The 22527-nt window shown below is 46.9% G+C and overlaps 1 protein-coding gene across 8 annotated transcripts in view; it reads right to left on the bottom strand.

Moving 5' to 3' along the window:
• ARHGAP26 (Rho GTPase activating protein 26) overlaps positions 1-22527 on the bottom strand; it is a 357099-nt gene that overhangs the window by 136100 nt on the left and 198472 nt on the right. For all 8 annotated transcript variants that reach the window (XM_029583880.1, XM_029583876.1, XM_029583877.1 and 5 more), the window contains 2 exons: positions 19795-19873; positions 7241-7277 (listed from right to left, as the gene is read on the bottom strand). In XM_029583880.1, coding sequence (XP_029439740.1) covers positions 7241-7277; positions 19795-19873 — 116 coding nt within the window. The remainder of the gene's footprint in view (positions 1-7240; positions 7278-19794; positions 19874-22527) is intronic.

Here is a 22527-nt window from a genome sequence, read left to right as displayed (position 1 = left end):
AAAAATTTTTTTTTTTTTTCATTTTTTCTTGTTTCATGTCATTGTGTTTTAGCTCGTGCTAAAATCCATTTAGCGTGTACTAACTCGATTTAGCACAAACAAAAAATTAGTGTGCACTAATCAAAGGGATACAAACGACATCACATCCCAAAATATCATCCCTTGTCCAGTGGAAGACTGAAGAATCACACATTGACCATTTTTACTTTTGCAGAGAAGCTGTAATGAATCAATTGCTGGCCTGAAGCAGTTTGGGAAACGTTTATTTATTTATTTTTACATTGTCTGAGCTAGGGAGGGATCAGATCTTACGGAAGGTCGACTGTGCAGCTTTAAAGAAGGCTGGCTGCCATCCGGACATCGCAAGTCATCCTCCAGGGAAAGACCAGAATCTCCTGAGAATCAACACCGGACACCGAGCACTTCCCATTTACTAACCTCAAAAACTTCAAGCTCACCACTGTCCTTAAGCCAGCACCTGAATATGCACATAAATTGCTCCGAAAAGGCTCTTAGACCCAAGATAAACCTGCGTTAACTTTAGGTGTAACATTTCTGCATGGGGGTGAGCCTCATTGAGGGGCTTAGCGGACTGGATGGGCCACTCTGGTTTTTATCTGCCGTCACTTACCATGATTTCTATGGCGAAGAGAAAGAATAAAAATCCAATTAGATAGAAGGACTCTGCTTAATCTTCGTAGGCAGGTGATTCATTACTTCCTGTGGAGCTCAGGACCACGAGAAAAGGTCAAATTCATTTAGAATTCTGTGACCTTATGAAATCTTTAAGGCTAATATCGAATTAAATAGCCAAGCAGCTTTTACAGTGCTTTGGCTTGGCTGTTACTAAGGACGTTACAGGGACGAAGCCTGAAGCTGAGCGCTGGGTGTCTAAGTTCACCCCTTGCATTCAAAAAGGCTCCTCGTGGTCTCCCCTCGCTGAAACGGAGCCTAAAGCAGCTGACGGGTTTGACACGGGGAGACTGGCCTAAGCCCAGTACTGCCGCTTAAGCTCAGCAGGGAGATCGGAGCACCATACACTGAGCCCCACCCTCACTGACTGGGGGGGGGTGGGGGAGTGGGCACTATAACTGAATGCCCCCCCCTCATCAGGGACTACATCACGAAGGTGCGCTGAACTGCAGGCTCAGTTACCTTGAAGCATGGAAGCCAGGCCCTTTTATCATTATTATTTTTTTTTTTTTTTAACAACGTTTCTGGACTGCCAGTCCTTTCCGAATACTCAGTTTGCGTATAAGAAGCAGAAGGTCTTTTCCCCCCCCCCCCCCGAGTTCTTCGTGCACAGCATTTGCTAAAGCAGCGGCATTAAGCTACCACAGATCCATCCTCTCTTAGGGTAGGCCGCCCATTAACAAATCCCCCCACTCCGCGCGTCCAATTATAGTAACAGAGGAAATGATGAATCCTTTTGACTTGTCAGTGGTCTACTGAAAGGGAAGACTCTTCCTAGCGCTCACAACGAGGCGGCAGCGTGCATCAGGGAGAATGCGAGAGGACCCTTTAACACCATTAACGCGAAGCAGAGCACAGATAAAGCAGCTCACGGGACATCTTGGCAGAGGAGGTGCTGCGTCCCCTTATAGATGACAGCAGAGCCCCCACCAGGGATGGAGTACTCAGAGCCTTCCCTCGAGCACCTCAATAACCGTGCGCTCCTCAGCTACGCCAACAAAACAGGATCAGCACCGGTGCCTCTGTGTGCCTCGCAGTGAGCGCAGGGACACATCCGCAAATAAATTACCCTCACCACGGAGCAGAGAAACGACGCGACCCCAGACAGCACCTCTGGCCTGCACTGGCTGCCGAGACCGAGCTCTGGACAGATGCTTGAAAGCAACTGGACCAACACAAGCCTTTGGGTGGTTGGGTTTTTTTATCCCCTTTATGAACTTAAGGTCTTTACAGCCCACTGTATGACAAACTAGTGCTTCAAACGCCATAACTGACATGCAGGGTCCTCAGCTAATCATTTACAATAAAAACAAAACAAAATAAAAAGTATTACTGTCTTTTGAGACTCAAGTTGCAGCTAAAACTTATTTCTGAATGACAAACGTCGCTGGAGACAGGCAGTTACCACGGAGCTGATGAGGAGGATGATGAATCTCACTCGGGGACCTACAAGCACTTCCCTTTCTCCGGGCCTGGACCGCTCCTTCCAAAACAGCCTCGTTGCCTTTCTGACATGAGCAAAAGCCCACTGGAGCCCTGGTTAACAAAGACCAACAAACCTTTTATTGGGGGGGGGGGGGGGGGGGGTGCTTTGCTCGTTTTAGAGCTCATTTTTGAAACCTAGTTCGGGAACCGTACGCAGCCACCCTGTAGAATTGCTTTCCAACGTAAGAGGTAAGCAAAAGTGGAAGCCAGAAGCCACTCTAAAATTCATTAAGTGCCTTCGATGGCCTCGCGGTGCACCGGCTCTTAACGCCCTCATCCAATTCCATCAGTGCTCTGCAAACACCTCCTGCCGGCTACCGTCCGGAGCTGTGCAGAACAGCAAACCCTTGTTGACTAGAAGAGCGAGAAAGCGATCCCACAGCTGTGATTGTTCTTTTACATGGTCAGTCATATTTTACAGCTGCATGGCTTTGTTCTAAATTGTAAGAATTCATGCCTCGAGACTACAAGAAAGCAATCCAAGAGCCCTTTTGCAACAGAGGGCAGCAGTGCACTCAGCTCCCTGCATTGGGAAATAAAAAGGTTTCTATGCCTCTTTTTCCACAGCAAACTTTACGAGTTTTCGGTGGTCGAAAACTATTCATACAGAGATACATCTCTGAGCATTTTTTTTTTCTGCTTTCCATGGAGCTTTTTCTTTGCGATTAAGGGGGAATCGGTTTACGAGGACCTTCACAGAAGTTATATGGGCAACAATCACAGAATTATCTGAGAGAGGACAAAATGGTTCGGCTTCACTAGCACAGGCTGTCCTAACGGAAGTTTTCTCCGCCTGGGGCTAGGAGTTACGTTTCCAGCAGTAAGAAGGCACAAGGTAAGCCGGTGCCTCTCTCTCTGCACTGGGCGGGATTTCAGCTACAGGGGGACTTGCATGAGAAGACGCTAAACCTGCATGCGTATTTGTTGTGTGCAGAACCCCGTGCCGCGGCGGCAGAAAATTTTGCACACAACTGCAAGCTAAACCGTGCACTCCGCCAAGCTCACCTCTATTACATCAGCCTCCCCCGATAGTGCAAAAGGCCGATATACAATTTAGGAAAAAAGGGGGGTCGGTGCCAACGGGGAAGAGGAGTTTATACCACCCAGGCCGCATCCTAAAGAGGAGGCAGGACAGCCACTGGATTTCAGGTACCAAAGGGCATCTCAGAAGAAGCAAGGGGATCCCGAGAGCGAGTGTACCCTGCGTCAGACTCTCACTACTGACGGAGAGTTATCTAAGTAAAGTTTATTATTGAAACAGCATCCAGCGTTAAACCTGAAGGGCCTAGAACAGACTCTCCCCCCTTGCACTCCACAGCCCCCCCCCTTTTTACAGTGATGCTATGGGAGGGGCCTGCATATATTTTTAATTTTTTTTGTTTTTTAACTCTACAGAATTCTCTTTTCTTTATAAATCCTGTAGTGGCTCCCTCTGTAACACCGGCATGAAAGAACCAGGATAAGTCCTGGCCAGCCGTACGCTTCAGACGGGATTTTGGGTGTGGTTAGATGTTTCATTTAAAATTCTCACGATTTTTTTCAGGCTCCTGGGAAGAGAATTACCTGGGACCGTATAGACACCAAAATGTTTCCCTGCTTGCAAGCTTTACGAAACCCAGGCTGTGCCGATCGATGGGACACACTGCGGGCTAAGCTCCCACCTGGCCTCTCATTCACCGGCTACGAGTCTGGGGGCTCGGAAACGTTAGGACTTGCTTTGCGTGGGCATTTTTGTGAGTGGACGTTCTTTCAGCATTTCTTGAAAGCTTGCTAATTTTATAGGCATTAAAAAAAATAAAATGTATAAAGAAATATTTTCACTGAAACAGAGGGTTAAAACATCTCCGGCTGCAGGAGTTCTTCTCCATTTCCAGTTATTATGAGTGGACCTAGGCTATTAACTTCCTAAGTACCTACTATGGACTAGTTCTCTTTTTTTTTTTAAACCACTTCTACTCTGACTCAGCCATCGGCTTCTCCAGGGTCTGAGATAACATCACCTTGAGCAGATCAACAAAACAGAGGATGTCCTGGAAAAAGGACACAGCGCCCCCACCAGCATAGCCAAGGAATCAATCATGGGCCCCCAGTGGCTGTGCCTGCCGAGAGAAGGGGCTATTGCCGTGTAACTCACACCAGCATCAGGTTACATTACAGCACCAGAGTATTTTTAAAACTTTGGCTCGGACAGCACCAACGCACTGCAGTTGCTCCCAGAAGATGAAGTTAAATGGCGCTATTTATAGCACCTGGGACTCACGGGCTGCGATTCCACCGTCCCTCGTCTGACTGGTGTCTCTGAAAGCTGAACGGCCAAGCCTACCGGAGACCTTGCCAGGAAAGAATGGTTTGGGGTTGGAGTCATTTTTACATTTCTGTTTGGGGGCAGGAGACAATGAAATGGAACGGCGGATACTTTCAGTGATATCCGTCCAATCCAAACTGCCGGTGTGCAAAAAAATAAAAATAAAATCATTTTCACCCAAAGCATTCCCCTTCCACCCGCCCCTCGACAATCTCACAGAGTTCACAGAAATCCCCCGCTGGCAGAGGAGCAGGAACAGAAACCCTCCTCCAGGCTTAACGTTTCAGCAGCTTTCTGCCAAGAGAGGGGGGGGAGAGAGGGGGAGAGAGGGAGGGAGGGGGGAGGGGGGGAGAGCTTCAAAGGGCACACAGCCGTCAGCTTGGCTTCCTCTACGATACACCCAGACCCCATGCAGCAGGCCCCGCCTTCCTCTACGATACACCCAGACCCCATGCAGCAGGCCCCGCCTTCCTCTACGATACACCCAGACCCCATGCAGCAGGCCCCGCCTTCCTCTACGATACACCCAGACTCCATGCAGCAGGCTCCACCTTCCTCTACGATACACCCAGACTCCATGCAGCAGGCTCCACCTTCCTCTACGATACACCCAGACCCCATGCAGCAGGCCCCGCCTTCCTCTACGATACACCCAGACCCCATGCAGCAGGCCCCGCCTTCCTCTACGATACACCCAGACCCCATGCAGCAGGCCCCGCCTTCCTCTACGATACACCCAGACCCCATGCAGCAGGCCCCGCCTTCCTCTACGATACACCCAGACCCCATGCAGCAGGCCCCGCCTTCCTCTACGATACACCCAGACCCCATGCAGCAGGCCCCGCCTTCCTCTACGATACACCCAGACCCCATGCAGCAGGCCCCAAACAGCGATGTCCTGCAACAAGCTCGACAGCACTGTGGCAAAGGGGCAACCCTAGAACCTTTCCGCACTGCCTCCCCACCCCAAGCAGGACTCCTAAATAGCTGCAGCGCACTTCCAGGGAGACCTGTGGGCAGCCTGCGAGTGCGAGCACGCGTGCGCAGGGGGTCACGGCGTCGGCTGCTTCACGCTCAGCACAGACACTTCCACCCACTTCCTGGGTGGGTAACTTTTTCCCCCCCACGGGAAACGACACTCAGAGCTGAAAATGTACCCTCTGCGTGTTATTACACCCCCGTCCCCTCCCCGGAACGGGCATTGATGGCGAGATTCAGGTGGATAATGAATGCACAAGAATCCTCTGACAGGCTATTTTCCTTTCTCCTTCACGTGGGCGCGAGCATTAATTTATCGCCCTGCACGATCCCGAAGCGCTGGAGAGGTGCTGGTGGCCCCGGTCCAGCAGCCGAGCCCGCTCCTCTTCAGGGAGCTAGGGACATCGTCTCATAAAGTAAAAAAGCCTTCCCGGGCAACGGTGCGAGAGCACGGCTAGCGCAAGTCACGAGCGGCTCATCAGGGCGCTCAAGGTACCGCACGAGCAAAGTCCCCTGCGCTGCTGGTGCTCTGGCAACCAGATGCAGAGTTTGTGGAGGGGGGCGGGGCCAGATGTTAAAGAAACCCGTGCAGCGCAATTTAAGGGACGCGGCTCAGATTGACCTGCTTCTCGCCGACTTTGAGGAGTACTGTCCCTTGCAGGGGGGGGGGGGGGGCGTGAGGGGAAAGTACTGCCCCCTCCCCCATTGCCAGGAGGCCCATCCTGCTCCAGAGATCAAGGACAGAGCCCTGTTGTGGCCCCACCCTCGTCACTGTGATTAGCAACCTCAGGGGTGATCCCTGCTGCCTGTAAAAGGGGCAGGAACTGGGAAGCTTTGAAACAAATGAAAGCTTTGAAACGAATGCACGGGGGGGGGGGGGGGGGGGGGGGGGCAGCTGTAAATCAGTGACCACTCCTTAACAAAAGGGAAGTGAAGGTAAAACTAGAACTGCTGCAGGAAGGGCACACGGACAGGCCAGAGGGGCTCTGCGATCTTATTTCGATAAGGCACTATTTCAACGTATTCGTGGTAGCGGGCCATATACAGCAGATCCTTCTGCTGTATATGGCCCTCGCGGTCCGTCAGGGGCTGTCTGGGGCCGGGTGCTCCGCAAAAGCGACGCAGGAGAAGGACCCTTCGCTTTCCCTCTGAAATCTGCCTGGGGAGAAAGCGCTCGTAGAGATGAGCACCCGCTTTTGCCCTGGGAAACACCGCACGGGGCTCTGAGGATGCAGAACTAGGAGCGGCTTATTCCGCTGAGCAAGCCCTGCCGCTGATCCCATCTATTTTTTTCCCCCATGGGTCGATGCACGCATGTTGCGACTTCTACCCACGTGCGGGCTGGGTGCATTTCGGACGGACCCTTTTTAACCAGCTCACAAGCTGACCCGCTATAATCTTTAACACCCGGAGAGCACCGCTGTTCACAGGATCAACCCGTGTGCAAACTCTCGGTGGCATCACTCCCCTGCCCGGGCAGAGAATTCGCACCACGGCCGAGAGAGAAAGAGGCGCGTGCTGCCAGGGCCTACGTCTCAGACTCACGAGGTGGCAGCAGCATTTGGAACGCAAGTCGAGCTCCTCGCCCTGGCCCGTGGCCGAAGCACGGCAGACGCCGCTCCGGGCAGGTCTGCACAGGCCACCTCGAGCGCCAGCTGTGCAAGGGCTCCCCCTGCCGGCCAAAGCTGCTTGGAGATTCAATTTAACAGCTGCCTGAAACCAACTCTCAAAAAAAAAAAACAAAAAAAAAAAACGTTTTCACTTCAAAATTGTACTTACTTCCATCACTTTGGTTGTCCTTATTAGAATTGTAGACCTGAAAGAAAAAAAAAATACAGTTGTTTGTATCATTTGGCCATTTTAAAAAAAACCACTATGTTTGTTTCAGTTCGGCAGCTGCTGATTACGGTGTAACCGGGGTGGTCGGCTTGCCGGGGTTTACCCTGACCAAATATGTCACGTTACATATTTCCGGCCAGGGCTGCCCCAAGGCGTTTTGGAAAACATAACCACACCCTGGAGGGCAGAGGAGGTGGTCTGGCGTGGATGGACAGGTCAAGACCGGCTGTAATGGGGCAATGAAGAAGGACCGAAGCATTGGGGAAGGAGGGCAGGGAAGAGACTGCAGAATGGTGGGAAGAGGGAGGCGACGGAGAAAACCGCAGCAGCAGTTATGGGGCAGGGGAGGGCCAGTGGCCAGAGAGGCAGGGGGGGGGGGGGGGCGAAAAACCGCTGAGCTACAGAAGCCCAAAGCAGCAGTGGGAGAAGGGGAGGAAGGCCTAGTGTGGTGACAGTAACACAGCGATGGGAGGGGGGGGCATGGAGAAGCCCGGAGCACCGCCCTCACCTGCTCCGAGACTCCCAACACCACCCCGCAAGCTGCCGTGAAGTGCACAAGGCGGTCAGCAGAGGGGAGGGCAGGGAGGGAGAGAACCAGCAGCAGCGGTGATGGCCAACAGGACGGGGGGGGGGGGGTGTCAGCCTTTGATGCCCCTTCCGTCCTCCTGCTGCTACGTCAGCACCAGCCCTTGCATACTAGAAACATCCCTATGGGTCGTGTTCAAAAACCTCACGGTCTTCCAGGAGAGATTATGTTAAAATAAAAAATAAAAAATAAAAAAAAAAGTTACAGCTTTGCGCAGATTTTCCACCTGCGCTTTCCTGTTAACGCGCACTGTCATTCTGTTTCATCCACGTGACCGGTATTCCGACACGCTGCGTGCACGCGAGGCTGCGCGAGACAATCGAGGGTAAGGACGGGGAGACACTTCACTGCCTCTAGGGCCGGCACAGCCATTTCGGTTCTGTGACGGGAGGACGCGCATTTCACCTCAAGTTCCAGAGCAAAATGTCTCAACTCCCCTGCATCTTACTACTCAACAAGGCGATGTATCATTAAAAAGAAACCATGGGGGGATTTTTTTTTTACAAAGCACAGTTGTTCCCACAGGCATCCAAAGCAGAGCTAAGCTGACTTGGTTACCTGGCCAGCCATCTGGGTTTCTGAGCTCAGTTATATAACAAACTATACTTTTCTACTTTAAAAAAAAAAAAAAAAAAAAGGAGAGAGAACGAAAGCAAGCAAGGGAAAGTATGCTTAGGTGGAGCTGTCAATGCATCAGGCCTTAATGTTAAGGCTGAAATCTCAACAAGAGATCTAAAGCCAGGCAACACAACATGGTGCATGGCAATTTTAGCCAGACAGACTCAGAGTGGTAATTTACTGTAGTTAAAGGTCAACTGCTCTGTGAAAATCAGACTTTTGTTGGTGTCTAGCACAGTTTAAAGCCCTAAGGCCGGCGTTATAATTTCAATAGATGGCAGCGGAATTCGAAAACATGCAGCAAGCACGGGCAATCGTCATAAAGGAGAGCTGGACACGCATAACCCCGTGTCCTTCCACGGCACGTTATTAGATTCGAGAGAACAAACGCGTTTGCTGTGCGCTGCGTTGTGGGCGAACTGGGTCGGATTCCTGAACCCGGCTTCTGCTTCCCAGGCCAGGTCTATGGTTGCTGCAAAAGCAGCATTCACAGGTTCCCGGGTAGGAGGAGGAGGAGTCTCGACCACTGAACAACAGCGAATCCTACAGGCCAAACCTGGGGTGCACACGTACCTAGAGCTGTGGCATCACCCTTCAGGTCCCCTTGCCACCAACACACGCAGCTATGCTGTAAATAGGCAACCATGAGTAGGAAAATACAACACCGTGCAAGCACGCTCTGAACAAGCCTCCTCTTGACCCCTCGAGTATGATCTTTGAGCACCATGAACTCCTGTTATCACGCAGGTTCAGGAAAACAGCTCTGCCTTTCCATCAATATGCAGAGAAGATGGCAAATACCTCACTGGCGTGCCAGAACACGAGCGGAAAGGACATGGAGCATGCAACTCCTCAAGCCGGCGCCGAATTACTACACTGTGTTAACTATGACAGATCTCAAAAAAGAGAGGAACCAGAGCTTTATTAAATTGTCTCACCCAAGTGTTAAGCAGATCTGTTCCTGCACCGTGATATGTTTGAAAAATGGAAACCTGTCTGAAATGTCCTTTAACAGCATCATTACTCTTCCAGTGATCAGGCTTACTAATGTTAGATGTTAATCCAACGATGCACAAACACCTCCCACCACAAAGGTTTTGAAATGATTGATAGACCTAATTTTGAAAATATTTTTCCCGATATGAATTTCATCTCGCTCTTTGGTTTGGTTTTGTTTTGGTTTTTTTTAATGTGAATTTACTGCTTGTGAAAGATGCCAGAACGGCAACACTGGAAACCAAAGTCCTCCATGTATTTACAGAACAGGTACCGAACGGACAGTGGCAATGAAAACTACCCCCAGCCTGCGCCCTGCTGTGCCAGGCCTTGCTCTGGAGGGACCATCTCCCAGGGTGAGAGGTTGACTATCGCCACGCCCGCGCCATGTTTGGCTTTCTCTGCTGAGATTTCCAACAGTGGTGCCAATGAGTGCCACACCCCGATGGTGGCATTAATGATGTGGGCATGCAATTCATTTCCCTTAGGCCATCTCCTTAAGTTCCTTCTGATTTGAGAAGGATTTGAACCAGTGACTTACAAGAGATAGAACTTTGTTACCCCGTGGCTACTTCCTTGAGCTATCCAATCTCCCAGACTTCAGATGTTCTTTGATTTTTCTTGCTATTCACATATTTATGTATTTTAAGAACAGAGCGACCCTTTGAAAAAAAATGTGTTAAACAGAACATCTAACGATGAATCAATTCCCACAACATAAGCCTCATCTCTTCACCAGTCCACAGATAACAAATGCAGCATGTTTGAAATTAAAATGTTATTTAGGCTGTAGAAATGTGACATTAATGTAAGAGGCCATTTCCCCTTTCAAATTCAGATCTTTAAAATCTCATTATTCACTCATTTGCAAGAAGAGATAAGGGCTGTTCATTTTATTATTCTTTGCTCTCTACTTGGGGGAACTGCTCCTAACCTGGAGGTTCTTTAAACAGGGCAGCAGGAGAAGACACCAGGGCAACATCTGCCCCAGTAGGAGACCCACACGATGAGAAACTGCATTTGATACTTTCTTCTCCCTTCCCAAAAGCAGGAAGAACTGCTGGATTTGGAGGTGTAACCAGAAAAACCAGAGTAGTGAGCACGTGCAACATACCACACAAGTCTTAAAATATGGTTCAGGGTACAAATGAAACAAATCATTTGATCTCAGCTTGCCACCTAGTGGACAGCTGCTCAGCTATCAGAAAGAAAACAAGTCAACAACAGAAATTCATCTTTGACGTACAAGGCGGGGTGTGGCTGAGCGCACCACCCTTTTGTATCCTTGAAAGAAGCTTTTCCTACTCCATAGCTGCTTATCCCGAGGTCATGCGGTTGAACCTTATGGACAGAAGTCCTTTCAACCAAACCGCAAACTCAAGTAAATAGCATCCAAATTTAAGAATATAAGACTTGCCATACTGGGTCACAGACCAAAGGTCCATCAAGCCCAGCATCCTGTTTCCAACAGTGACCAATCCAGGCCATAAGAACCTGGCAGGATCCCAAGGGGTAGAGAGATTCCAAGCTGCTTATCCCAGGGATAAGGAGTGGATTTTCCCAAGCCCATCTTAATTGTTTATGGACTTTTCTTCCAGGAACTTGTCAAAACATTTTTGAATGCAGCTACCTTAACAGTTTTCACCACATCCTCTGGCAATTAATTCCAGAGCTTAATTATGTATTGAGTAAAAAAATATTTTCTATTATTAGTTTTAAATGTATTACCTAATAACTTCATTGTGTGTCCCCTAGTCTTGTACTCGTTGAAAGATTAAACAACTGATTAACGTTTACTCGTTCCATTCCACTCATTATGGGGCAGATTTTAAAACTTATGCGCGGGTGTTGATTTGTTTACGCAACCCGGCGCGAACAAATCTATGCCCGATTTTATTACATGCGTGCGCTGCCGCGCGCATGATATAAAATCCTGGGTCGGCGCGCGCAAGGGGGTGCACACATGTGCGCCTTGCGCACGCCGAGCCCAAGGGGAGCCCAGATGGCTTTCCCTGTTCCCTCCAAGGCCGCTCCGAAATTGGAGTGGCCTTGGATTCGGTCCCCCTCCCTTCCCCAATCTAACCCACCCCCCAAGCCCTACCTAAATTCCCCCCTCCTACCTTATTTTATTTCTTACGTCTGCCTGAAAGCAGGCGTACCTTGCCCGCACCGGCCAGCTGCCGGCGGGCGAACCTCCGGCACGGCCACGCGAAGGAGGCCTCGGGACGGCCGCCATGCCCCAGACCCGCCCCCAAACCATCGCCACGTGTACTTCAACCCTTATTTTCAGAGAAGACCTATTGCAAGTCCATTTTGCAAATCAGTGAGACTGTACTCACATTTACACCTGCTAAAGAGCAGATCTAAATGCTCCACGCAGACATTTGCATGCTTTAAAAAAAAAGAGTGCATCCGTAAATTATTTCCCTGCCCCCAACTCCACCCCAACACTCATGAAAGTGCATGTGAAATCGCTTTTATGCATATAGCGCCCGATGCAGTTTTCAAAAGCTTTTGAAAATTCCCTCATTTTTAACTTAAATTCTTCATTTTTGTAATTCTTAAAGTTATTGTCGTCTCCTCATTTTCCCTTTCTCCTCTTTTGAGTAGTTTGCCTTTCATGAGATAATAGCTGCTCATTTATATCATCACTGCAATCCCAATGGACAGATCCACTTCGTGGGTTCTCATTTAGAAAATAAAGCTGCCAAAAGGGATAAGACTAAATTAAGGAACTGTCATGTCAACAGCCTGCCTGAGTAAATATTCTATGGCAGTTTTGTTCTCACTGTGACCTTCCTTTTATTTACTTCACATGATCCATTTACACTGTAACTCGGGCCTTGTTTTTGTGAGGCCGAAAGACTCTGAAAAAGGTAAAGGCTAAACCAGTGAAGTACAGCAGCCTATAGGCGAATGTTCCTGTATATTGATTACTGTGTTGGGTTATGCAAATCAGGTGTCGCTGGGTTCTCATTCCCACAGGGAAAATTCAAAATCAGTGCGTGATCTTCCGCAAGCTTGAAATCATCATCAGAATACAGTTCCTTAAATTCAAACAGATCAAAAAGAAGATAAGTTCATTGGAAGTGAAGTTTGCAGGTCCAGGTCTTGTCTCGTTGGTCAAAATTGGCTTTTTTTTTTTGCCAACTTTCCCCTTTCTACGAAGGGATGGGGAGGGAGACGTCCTCTTATCTACTTTCTCCCTGCTAATCTTCCCTGACACCAGAACTCACCCCAAGAGGTTAATGACGTCCTTCTGTGTATGCTCTCAAAATTTTATTCTTAAGAGCCTTCAGTGCGGTCACCAAGGGACTGGCTTTAAATCCACAACAGCATCCACGGGGCATGAGCTCAGTGCTCCAACAGCATCGCTCCACCTTCCATAACCTTGAACCGATTCTGGTACTGCAGCTAAAATGATCTTCCCTGGTCGGCGCGTCTCCAACGGTCTCGGAGGATTATGGGCAACAGCAGGTTCCAGATTTTGTGCTGCTTCCAGATAGGGAGGTTTTAATTCTCCTGGTTTTGGCCAGGGCTTAAACGGTTTCAGGCCTCCCAGTGGAGGCGAGTGTGTCAGGATGTTAAAATCAAACCGCTACCTCCTCAGCCCATCCCTTCCCCATGTCCTACAGGGGATTTGCAATCTCGGGCAGAAAGCCAAGGAGGGACCCATAGTCAGCTCATTACTCAGACCTTGCACTCAATCTTAGCCAAAAGATGGAGAAGCGATCTGTAAAATGTTTCCAGCAGCAAGGATGATTGCCAAAGTGAATTTCACTTTCTCCTCAGTTCCCTAATAGAACAATTGCCATTTGCCGCTCGCTAGCTACATAGTAAATACCAGCCTTGTTCTGCTCCACACCGACAGGGGTTCATTATTAAGAAGTATATTTAAGAAATAATTGAATCCTATTTTAGTGCTGCCTCCCTTCTGCAGGCAGAAAAAAAGTTAAGTTTAGTTTAATTTCTTTCTTATACCACTTTTCCAATATATATCAAAGTGGTTTACAATTAAAACTATATCATATAAATAAATCATCTAATTAAATTATGCATGCATAACATTAAAAGACATAATAAAGCAACCATATAAACACAATGAGGGTAATTTTCATAGGAATTACGCTATTCTAGCAACTTTCAAAAGCCATTTACTTGCGTAAAGTGCACTTATATGAGTAAATCCTATGGACAAGTCAATGGCAGATATTGTAGCAATTTTCAAAAGCTGACTTACATGGGTAAAGTGCATTTACATGTGTAAATGTTTTTGAAAATCAAGCCAAAAATTAGTATTTACATGCGACAAATGATACATGATAATCGCTATTTTGATTGATCTTAACACAAAATTACTTATGACATTATCATTTTCAAAGGAGTTACAAGTGCAAAATTAGCATATATGTAACATAAGTAGCTTGTATTTGCATACATGCTATTTTATAAACATCAAAATTACTTATTTTTGGTTTTGCACATATATTTACTTATGCAAAAAAGGGGGAATACAGAAGCATTCCAGGTTGGGATCAAGAGGAGTGCACATAAGTTTCTATTTTATAAGAGATTTATGGGAAAAAGTCAAGCAACTTATTGTGCAATTTTATACCAATGCAACTGGTATCAGACTTGTCTGTGGTCTGGGGGAACTAGGGGAAGTACTAGGAGGATCTCAATGAACTGGAGATGGACTGGGTAAACTGGTGGCAGTGCCAGCAAACTGGTGATTTCCAGTACACACGCATTTCTTAAAAAATATGCCGACTTCCGCGTACAAATCAGGGTTTTATGCGAACAAGTTCAAATCGTTTCGCTCATAAAATAGGCGCGAGGTAGAAAAAGTGCACGCATTCAACGCGTTGCTGATATTCGTGTATAATGGACATACGCAATATTTAATTACCTGCACGGATCAGATACACACAGGTTATAAAATGCTGCAGTAGAGCTCTGCACACATATATGGGGCCATGCGGAGCTGTTTGAAAGTTATCCTCTAAGACCCTACCCTCGTGCACCCACTCGCTAATCATCCTCCCCCTGCCTAACCATCGTCATCATGCTGGCATTTTTTTCTTTAATATCACCCAACCTCATTTCTCTCTTTGCTGTGTGTAAGTAAATGTTGATTTGCAGCCATCAGCCTAACAGCTTTAGATGACTAGCGATTACGTTCAGTTCAGTGCTCACGCATTCACACCCACATCCGGGTGCTCTGATTATATATATTTGTAAACCGTTGTGATGGCAAAACGGAACGATGGTATACAAAACTCAATAAATAAATAAAAATAAAAAATGACAGAATAATAAAGTGAAATAAATTTCTTTTTAACTGGAGGTTTAATCCTCCCAGTTGGGCAAGGGTCGAAATAGTTGTGTGTCCACAATAGTGGAAGGGGACCATTAATTCCATCACCTTGTCCACGTTCTCAGCTGGAAGGCCAAGCAGACACAGTCCTCGGCTTAAAGACTCAGACTATATATTTTATCTTAGCCAACAAAAGGTCGTGAAGCAGTTACAAAATACTGCCAAGAAGCAAGGTTAAAACAGAACTCGACTTTGGTAGCCACTGCAGCAAAGCTAAAGCACACATGCCTAGCATAGGTAGTCCAGGACGTAACAGGCAGCATTCTCAAGTTACCCAAAAGCTCATCCTGCTCCTCTCTTCGCCACAAAACAAACAGCATAAGGAGCACCCTCTTATTCAGGAATTAACACAAGCAGCTCTTGATCCTTTAATTAAACACAGATAAGAGTAAGTCTTGGGTGCTTCACTAGCTTATTCCTGGATCTCATTCACCGCAAAGTGTAAATGAACCAGAACGACAACCGTGAAACAGAAACATTAATAAGCTGTGGTTTTGGAAAGGACCTGAGAATGCAGCAAGGTCATCCATTGGTGTAATCCACATGGTCCATATATGAGAGGGTTTAATCAAACAATGCACAAAATAAAGATAGCAAACAGGCAACAGCTAATTAGGGAACAATCTTTCCTTGCATGAAGGGAGCACCACAGATCTCAACAGCTAGTCCAAAAATGCCATAATCTTCTAGTGCTACTACATGCGACGTCTATAAGATGACTTACAGAGAAAGAAGGGGTCCTGCAAAGCAGTTTCAAAATGAAAACACGGAGTTGTGCCCCTCGAGACTGCAAAAGCTTGTTTGTTCACCCTTTGTGTCTGGGTTTAAGAATCATTAGCTCTAATGTATTTTTCCAATCTCATGTACCAGATAAATACGCAAGCTCCGAAGTGCTAAATGAAATGTTTAGGACTTATTTTTCAGCTGCCTACCCTGTGGTGCCAATTCTCTAGAATCGTAAGACGTGCCATGCCGAGTCAAACCAAAAGTCCATCGATCCCACATCCTGTCCCCCAATAGCAAGTACCTGGCTGATGCTAATGGGGAAGTGAATTTTTAGAGCTCACTCCCAGCAGTAAGGGATGACAATTCCCAAGTCTGCCTGGCTGATCATTATTAACAGATCAGTCCTCCAGAAACTTGTCCAGATCTTCATTAAAACCAGCTAAACTTAACCACATCGTCTGGCAACAAATTCCATAGCTTGATTGTGCATTAAGTGAAAACACTCTCACCAATTTGTTTTAAATCTACTTATTTGTTAGTTTTGTGGTGCGTGGGACTGGTCTTAGCAGTATCTGAAAAGCTAAGTAATTGTTCCCTATTCCACCTCACTCATGGTTTTATAAACCTCTCTCATATCTCCTCCTCACTGAGGAGGCCTAACCTGTGCATCCTCTCTTCATAGGGGAGCTGCTCCATAACTCTTCTCATTTTTGTAGCCCTCCTCTGCAAGTTCCACTAGGTCTTTTTTGAGATGGGGGCAACCAGAACTGCACAAAATACTCAAGGTGTGGTCGCACCGTGGATAGATACAGAGGCATGACGACATTCTCCATCCCTTTCTGAATAATTACTAACATTCTATTTGCTTTTTTGACCAAAAGGCAAAAAGTGACATTGGGTCGGCCAGAGCATACACAATCATCAAAAAGGGTCTTAGATATTTACAATTCAGAAAAGTGAGACGTGCACATGAAAGATCCTTACTGGCTGCCCCAGTGTACACAGGCAAAGTTTTCCGGTATCTCTTTCTAGATCTTCCATGGGGATAACATGGCTACTAATCAATATGCATTAAAATGCAAACAAGTGTTTTAAAATCAAGGAGGTCTGGGTGAGACTGACAACTGGGATTTCTGCTACAGAAAAGAAAGAATTTGTATTTGATCCTCAACAGCAGCTGACACTGCGAAACAGCAGGTAAGGTTTTAAAAAGGAAACACATTTTGTGCATCCTGGTTAAACCGGCTAGTAGGACTTTCCTTCTAGAGAACATCATGGTGATGCAGGCATCTACTGGGGGACTATAAACAGGCTGGAAGCTGGATCCAGGTACTGGTTGGGAGCTGGACTCAGGTGTTGACCAGGAGCTAGATCCACAGAAAGGCTAGTACTGAGGACAGAAACGGACTGGATAGAGGCAGGGGTTGAATACAGGCAGGGATGAATGCAAGGCTGGCACTAAGGACAGGCAGGGGTAAGATGCAGGCAGGGCTTGAACCATGGAGAAGCGCAAGGCCTGGGAAACAGGCAAGGGATTGGACTGGACAGGAAAAGAATGGGCAAGGACAGAACTAGGACATGCAACAGTAAACCAGAAAGGCCAAGAGGGCACGAGACAGGGCAAGGTAACCCTAGTAGGCCCAAAGGCCGCAAGGCAGGACAAGTAGGCCTAGAAGGCCACTGAGCAATGCACAAGAACCTACAAGGCCCCAGAGCAAAGCAGGAGGCCACGACGGACCACAGAGCAAGGCAGGCCACAAGGCAAGACAGGAGGCCAAGGAAGGACACAAAGCAAATCAGGAGGTCAAAGTTGGCCACAAGGCAAGGCAGAAGGCCTGGATAGGCCGCAAGTCAAAATAGAGTAACAACACAAGGCTGGCCAGGTAAATGAGCCAAGATGACTCCATGAAGAGGCAAGGAGGAAAGGTTGGCTTACGTAGGGCTGGAAAGGCTGCATCAAGTGATCAGCGAGGAGGTGGCTACGACAGCTGTGAGCAAGGCTCACTGAAGACCTCTGCTGGTGGGGAGGCTGCATAACAGGTGGAACCATGACAGAAAGATGTGGGGCATTTCCAATATGCAGGTCATTTTACTGCAGTCTAAAGCTTTCTCACACACACACAAAAAAGGACCACCCAGTCAGGGGTTTGGCCTATACAGTGATCAATTAGCAAAAGTAAAAGCTTCAGGTCTACTTTTCTTTTTATCGTTGTGTTATAATTTTTTTGGCAGCTTTTTCTTTTTCTTCAATGAATGCCCTCATTTTCAGTTGCATTTATTTACAATTTCTCTTAGCTAAAGGTGTGCGCTCTCTTGCCAAGGATCCCAAAGCACACAATGTCTCAGCTCTCCCAGACATTCCTCATCGCATCGGGTACCGACTGACCTGAGGCAAGATGCCATCTTTTGACCGCAGAGGTCAGGTTGACCCTTTTAGGGCTGCACATCATTAGACAGCAGGATGGCCTAATTTAGGCTAGTTCATGGAATCCCCTTTCATCGACCATTACTGAACGTACACTTAACAAGTGAGCACACAAGAGGAGCCAAACCCACAGGCAGCCAGGCCCAGGCAACGTGGGCAACTGGCTAGGGTGCCAAATTTTGAAAGCACCAAATATCCAGGCCAAAGAGAAGCCTGCCTCTGCTTGCTTTAGGGTCACGTGCCAGCACAGCTTCAAAGGGGCCCCTGCCGTGGCATTCTGCCTATGAGTGCCAAAATTGTAAATCCAGCCCTGCAGGCAGCCAAATGCAATCTCAATGAAGCAGCCCCTGGGGGCTCACTAGCAGTGCTATAATGCAGCCATGCGGAGAATTTGGGATTGACTCCCAAGTCAGAGCTGTTCGCCCCTGGCCAGCCCCTGTGGCGGAGGGAGTCTCCAACATCACTCAATGGCAGCAAATGATCACTCAGTGTCCCGTTTAGCCAAGTTCTAAACTCAGAGACACAATTGGGGATCCCTGGCTTGGGGCTGTCACTGTGATGACTGGACCAAGTTGGAAGGGGCTATAAAAAGTTATGACTGGAGGCTCCAGGAGCCATAGGTCAATAAAGGCCAATTCCAAACGAGCTGGAAGCCCAAAACAGATCAGGATGACACTGCTGGGTGAAAAAAAAGAACCTATTGCAAAGCCTGACCAGACTCAGGAACAGTCAGAGCGAGCTGTAATCACCCCAAGCTCAGATAGCATTGACTTCACCTTTTTAAAAATGGTGACGAGCTTTTCTCGTTTAGCTTTGGGTTCAGATCATTGTAAGAGTCACCTTGCCAAAGGTTTAGTCTGCGGACATCATGGGTTTTCTGTTTGCTAACAGAGAAGTTGGTCACTTACAGACTGATAGTTGGTCACTTGAAGACTGATAAAACAATACTTTCCCAGCCCATTTTATCATGCGCTGCAACTGCCACTGCACCTTCTCAGAGCCGCAAAACCCAGGGCTGTGGCGACATGAGGTAACTGCCTCAGGCGCAACGCTGAAGGGCGACGCCGGCGCGCCGCTGTTGGTGCCTGCAGTCGGGTTGCCTTGTAATTTCAACTTCAAGCACAACAGTGGCAGACTTTCTGGACAAGCTACCCTCCCGCCCACCCATGCCTCAATCTCCGAGGGGGACCCTCCCTACCTTCAATGTCACCTGAAGCACCAAAATCCTTGCCTGCGATATTGATAAAACCCCAAAGCTCGCACACAAAAGCAGAACTCAACCTGTTAGTCACGGTTTAGCTGTGATGCGTAATATGCAACTGACCAAACTCTTGCACATTCACTTTCTTGAAGACAATATTATATTTCCTATTCCCTGAATTTATTTCATCTTACTAGAGCTGTCAAACCTTTCTTTTTCTATTTTCTATCCTCTGTAAATATTCTCTCCATCCCTCTTCATACAATGTACCAGCCTTTAAATATATTTCTCATTACTCTTACATTTTTTCTGAAGATTAGTTTAATTTAATGGCGTTTTATGACTAGGAAAGCAGGATGCAGCTCCCTTAACAGCTACTCCCAGCACTTCCCTTTGGTTGATGGATAAATGACTCCATGAGAACAGTTAAAGGCTTAACCTCCCTTCATTCCTGGTCTATGATGCTACTGTAGCAGCACTCCAAGCCCAACCCAGATAAAAATGACTTTGAACTCTGGTCCTTCTGCTTTAGCGTGGCAGATCCTAAACCTTGTACAGTACTTACAGGTTCTCTGCCATCCATGGCCTCCATCCAAAATCTTCTGTCCTCCTCTGAAAGAGCCTGCATGGTAATTACGCCAGGTCTGCATGGGAGGAAAATGAAACAAGAAAATATCATGAACAACAAGGAAAATACTACCTCATCATCTCTGCAAGAAGCTTAGCTTTATAGTTAAGTCTTTGGGGAATCGGAGCATTCTGCTGCTTGCGAGGTTTCTCTCTTTTTTGGCATCTGTTTTTAATGTTTAAGACTGAGAGTTCATTTAGGCTATTGTCTGTCATATAATGATTTATTACTGATTTTTTTATGCAATAGTATTTATGTTGTATTACTTATGTTATTTTAATATGTATTTATGGCTTTGGTTTTTCTAAACCACTTTGATGCGTTAAGTGACAGGCGGACTTTCAAATCAATAAAATAATCTAAAGATGGAAGCAAACCTTAAACTAAACTACAAAGTTTACAGGTGGGCTTCGAAACCTAACCAAAAACAAAAGTGTGGACCCTCAGCTTCTAAACAAAATGCCAGGATTGCATAAAATTTTTTATTTTTTTTTTTAAAGATTCATTGCCTGGCATATCATTCCCATACCACCCCTGAACAAAATACGGCCAAAATCAGCCCACTGGTGACAGGCAGCATGCCATACAGAGGAAAGCACTTATGCAGCAAGTGAACACCAAAACAAACCAGTCCATGTCAAATCTACATGGCACTCCCAGCAATCCTGTCTACCCCACTATAATATTCCATCAGCATTCCCTACCAGATCCTGTACAATGCGTCAATGTTCAAGAGATACCACGTACTACTAGCACAGAACTCCAACCACATTCCTCACCAGATACTTTATGGAAGTCTTTCACCAGGGTTATTCACCAGAGATTTTCCTCTGGTCTAACACCCACATATGTCCCATCAGGCACCAAAAGATAGCTCATCATGCCCTCAAGGATCCCACTAGATCACATGACAGGACACCACTCTTAATACACTCAGAGCATTGTTTTCCCTTTCTATCCATCTCTTTTCCTCATTTGCTCTGTTCTCTAGGTTGACAAATTTTGCTGCCCATCAAGACAACAGGCTCTCCTACAATGTAAGTTCCCATTACCTCACCCATGGATGCATTCATATCACATCAAGATGTATTTCCATGAGCATCCTGCCCAAGATCAGCAAGTGGCGAGACCAAGCTTTTAACGGTGGAAAGTTGTTGGCCATCTGCAGAAGAGGAATTAAACAACAACTCCAACCCTGTGCTATACTGCACTACAGACGTACGCAGTCATCCTGGTTTATAACCAGAGACTAGAATACACAGGTACCCAGGTATGCAAAAGTGTCACAGGATTCCTAATCAAGTATTTAAAGCTCTGATACTCAGAGATGGGGCAAACCTCTGCTAGACTCCAGAACAAAACAGTTCACTCTTAATCCTGCTCTTGTTTTTTTTTTTAGCCCAGTTTACTATAAAGAAACTAGCCTTATAACACTGTCCCCTTAAGCCCACCTCAATAACCATCTATCCATATGTCATTCACATGTGTGCTGCAGATAGCAGAGCAGCCAGTGGTCCCCGTCTCAGATTTTCACCTTCCCTCAACACTCCAGCACTTGGAATTCCTTTTCTTTTTAGTTCCTTTAGGGAAAAGGCCAGCTCAGTTCAGCTGAAATGTCAGGGAGGTCAAAGCAACAGCGCGGCGTCATTGATCATCTTTAAAGTTGCCCCTTGTCCCTGGCTAGTGCCTTCGGTCACCAGCTGTCTCCATTTCTTGGCCAGCTTCCTACAGGGAAAGCCCATTCTCCAGTGTTTAATGATGCACCTATTACACAGACATTCACATAACCAGCGTTGTCATAAGCACGTGGAAATCTCTGAACCAAACAAGGAAAAGCAGACATCATGAAATGTTCACAACTCTTTACTACGTACGTTCTTTTCCTATGCCAAGTTTGAAAATTTCAGCAATCTTGTGAGCCACTGAAGCGCTATTTTAATTGGCTCATTTCACAAGCCTTTTATGTTTAGGTGTGTGAATCAGTCGGGCTCCGCATCAACACTGCGTTCATTGTTATTCAGCACACGTAAAGCAGAGTCCAAATACCACTGCCTTTCTACAAAAATGTTATGTGTGATTTTCTTTAACAATGTGATCTCTAGAGATAATGTTTTCTCCCTACCAGTTAGCTCCAGTCATGCTTTTATAGTGCTCCTCCTTGCCGTTACGTGACTTGTCGTGCACAGTGAGAAGCAGTACGCGGCCCCAGAGAAAAAAAAAACCTGTTGCCTCATAGTCTGAGCATCAGAGAGCTCTCGGCTGTGACATCTGGAGATCTAAGTCTGGCACCTTTCTCCATTAATGACCCCGAAAAAGTCAAACAAATTAGAAGCTCTCCTGGCAGGGAGGGAAAGGATGTTTGACTAGGATTTCTCTTGCTTGGATTTGTGCTATCAGAATATAGCGCGTGTCCATTTAAAACAGATGTGTACTTGCACTACCGGCATCACCCCGTTTGGAAGAGGATGGCCCATGAGTGCCCTCAGACTAGGAATATCTGCAAGCACTTGCTAATACCCACATGGATAGCAATGGACATTACTAATCACCCAGAAGTGCTCTATAAACATTAGCAAAGAAAGGCACAACGTCAACAGGGTTCCTGTGGTTTTCTTGTGATAAATCCAAGTACAAAGGCCTACCCTCTTTCCAACAGAGCAGTTTAGAGAG

This window comes from Rhinatrema bivittatum, chromosome 18 (assembly GCF_901001135.1).
Source record: "Rhinatrema bivittatum chromosome 18, aRhiBiv1.1, whole genome shotgun sequence".
Classification (NCBI taxonomy): domain Eukaryota; kingdom Metazoa; phylum Chordata; class Amphibia; order Gymnophiona; family Rhinatrematidae; genus Rhinatrema; species Rhinatrema bivittatum.
The sequence above is the reverse complement of the archived record's forward strand: the minus strand, read 5'-3'. Positions and strand labels throughout refer to the sequence as shown.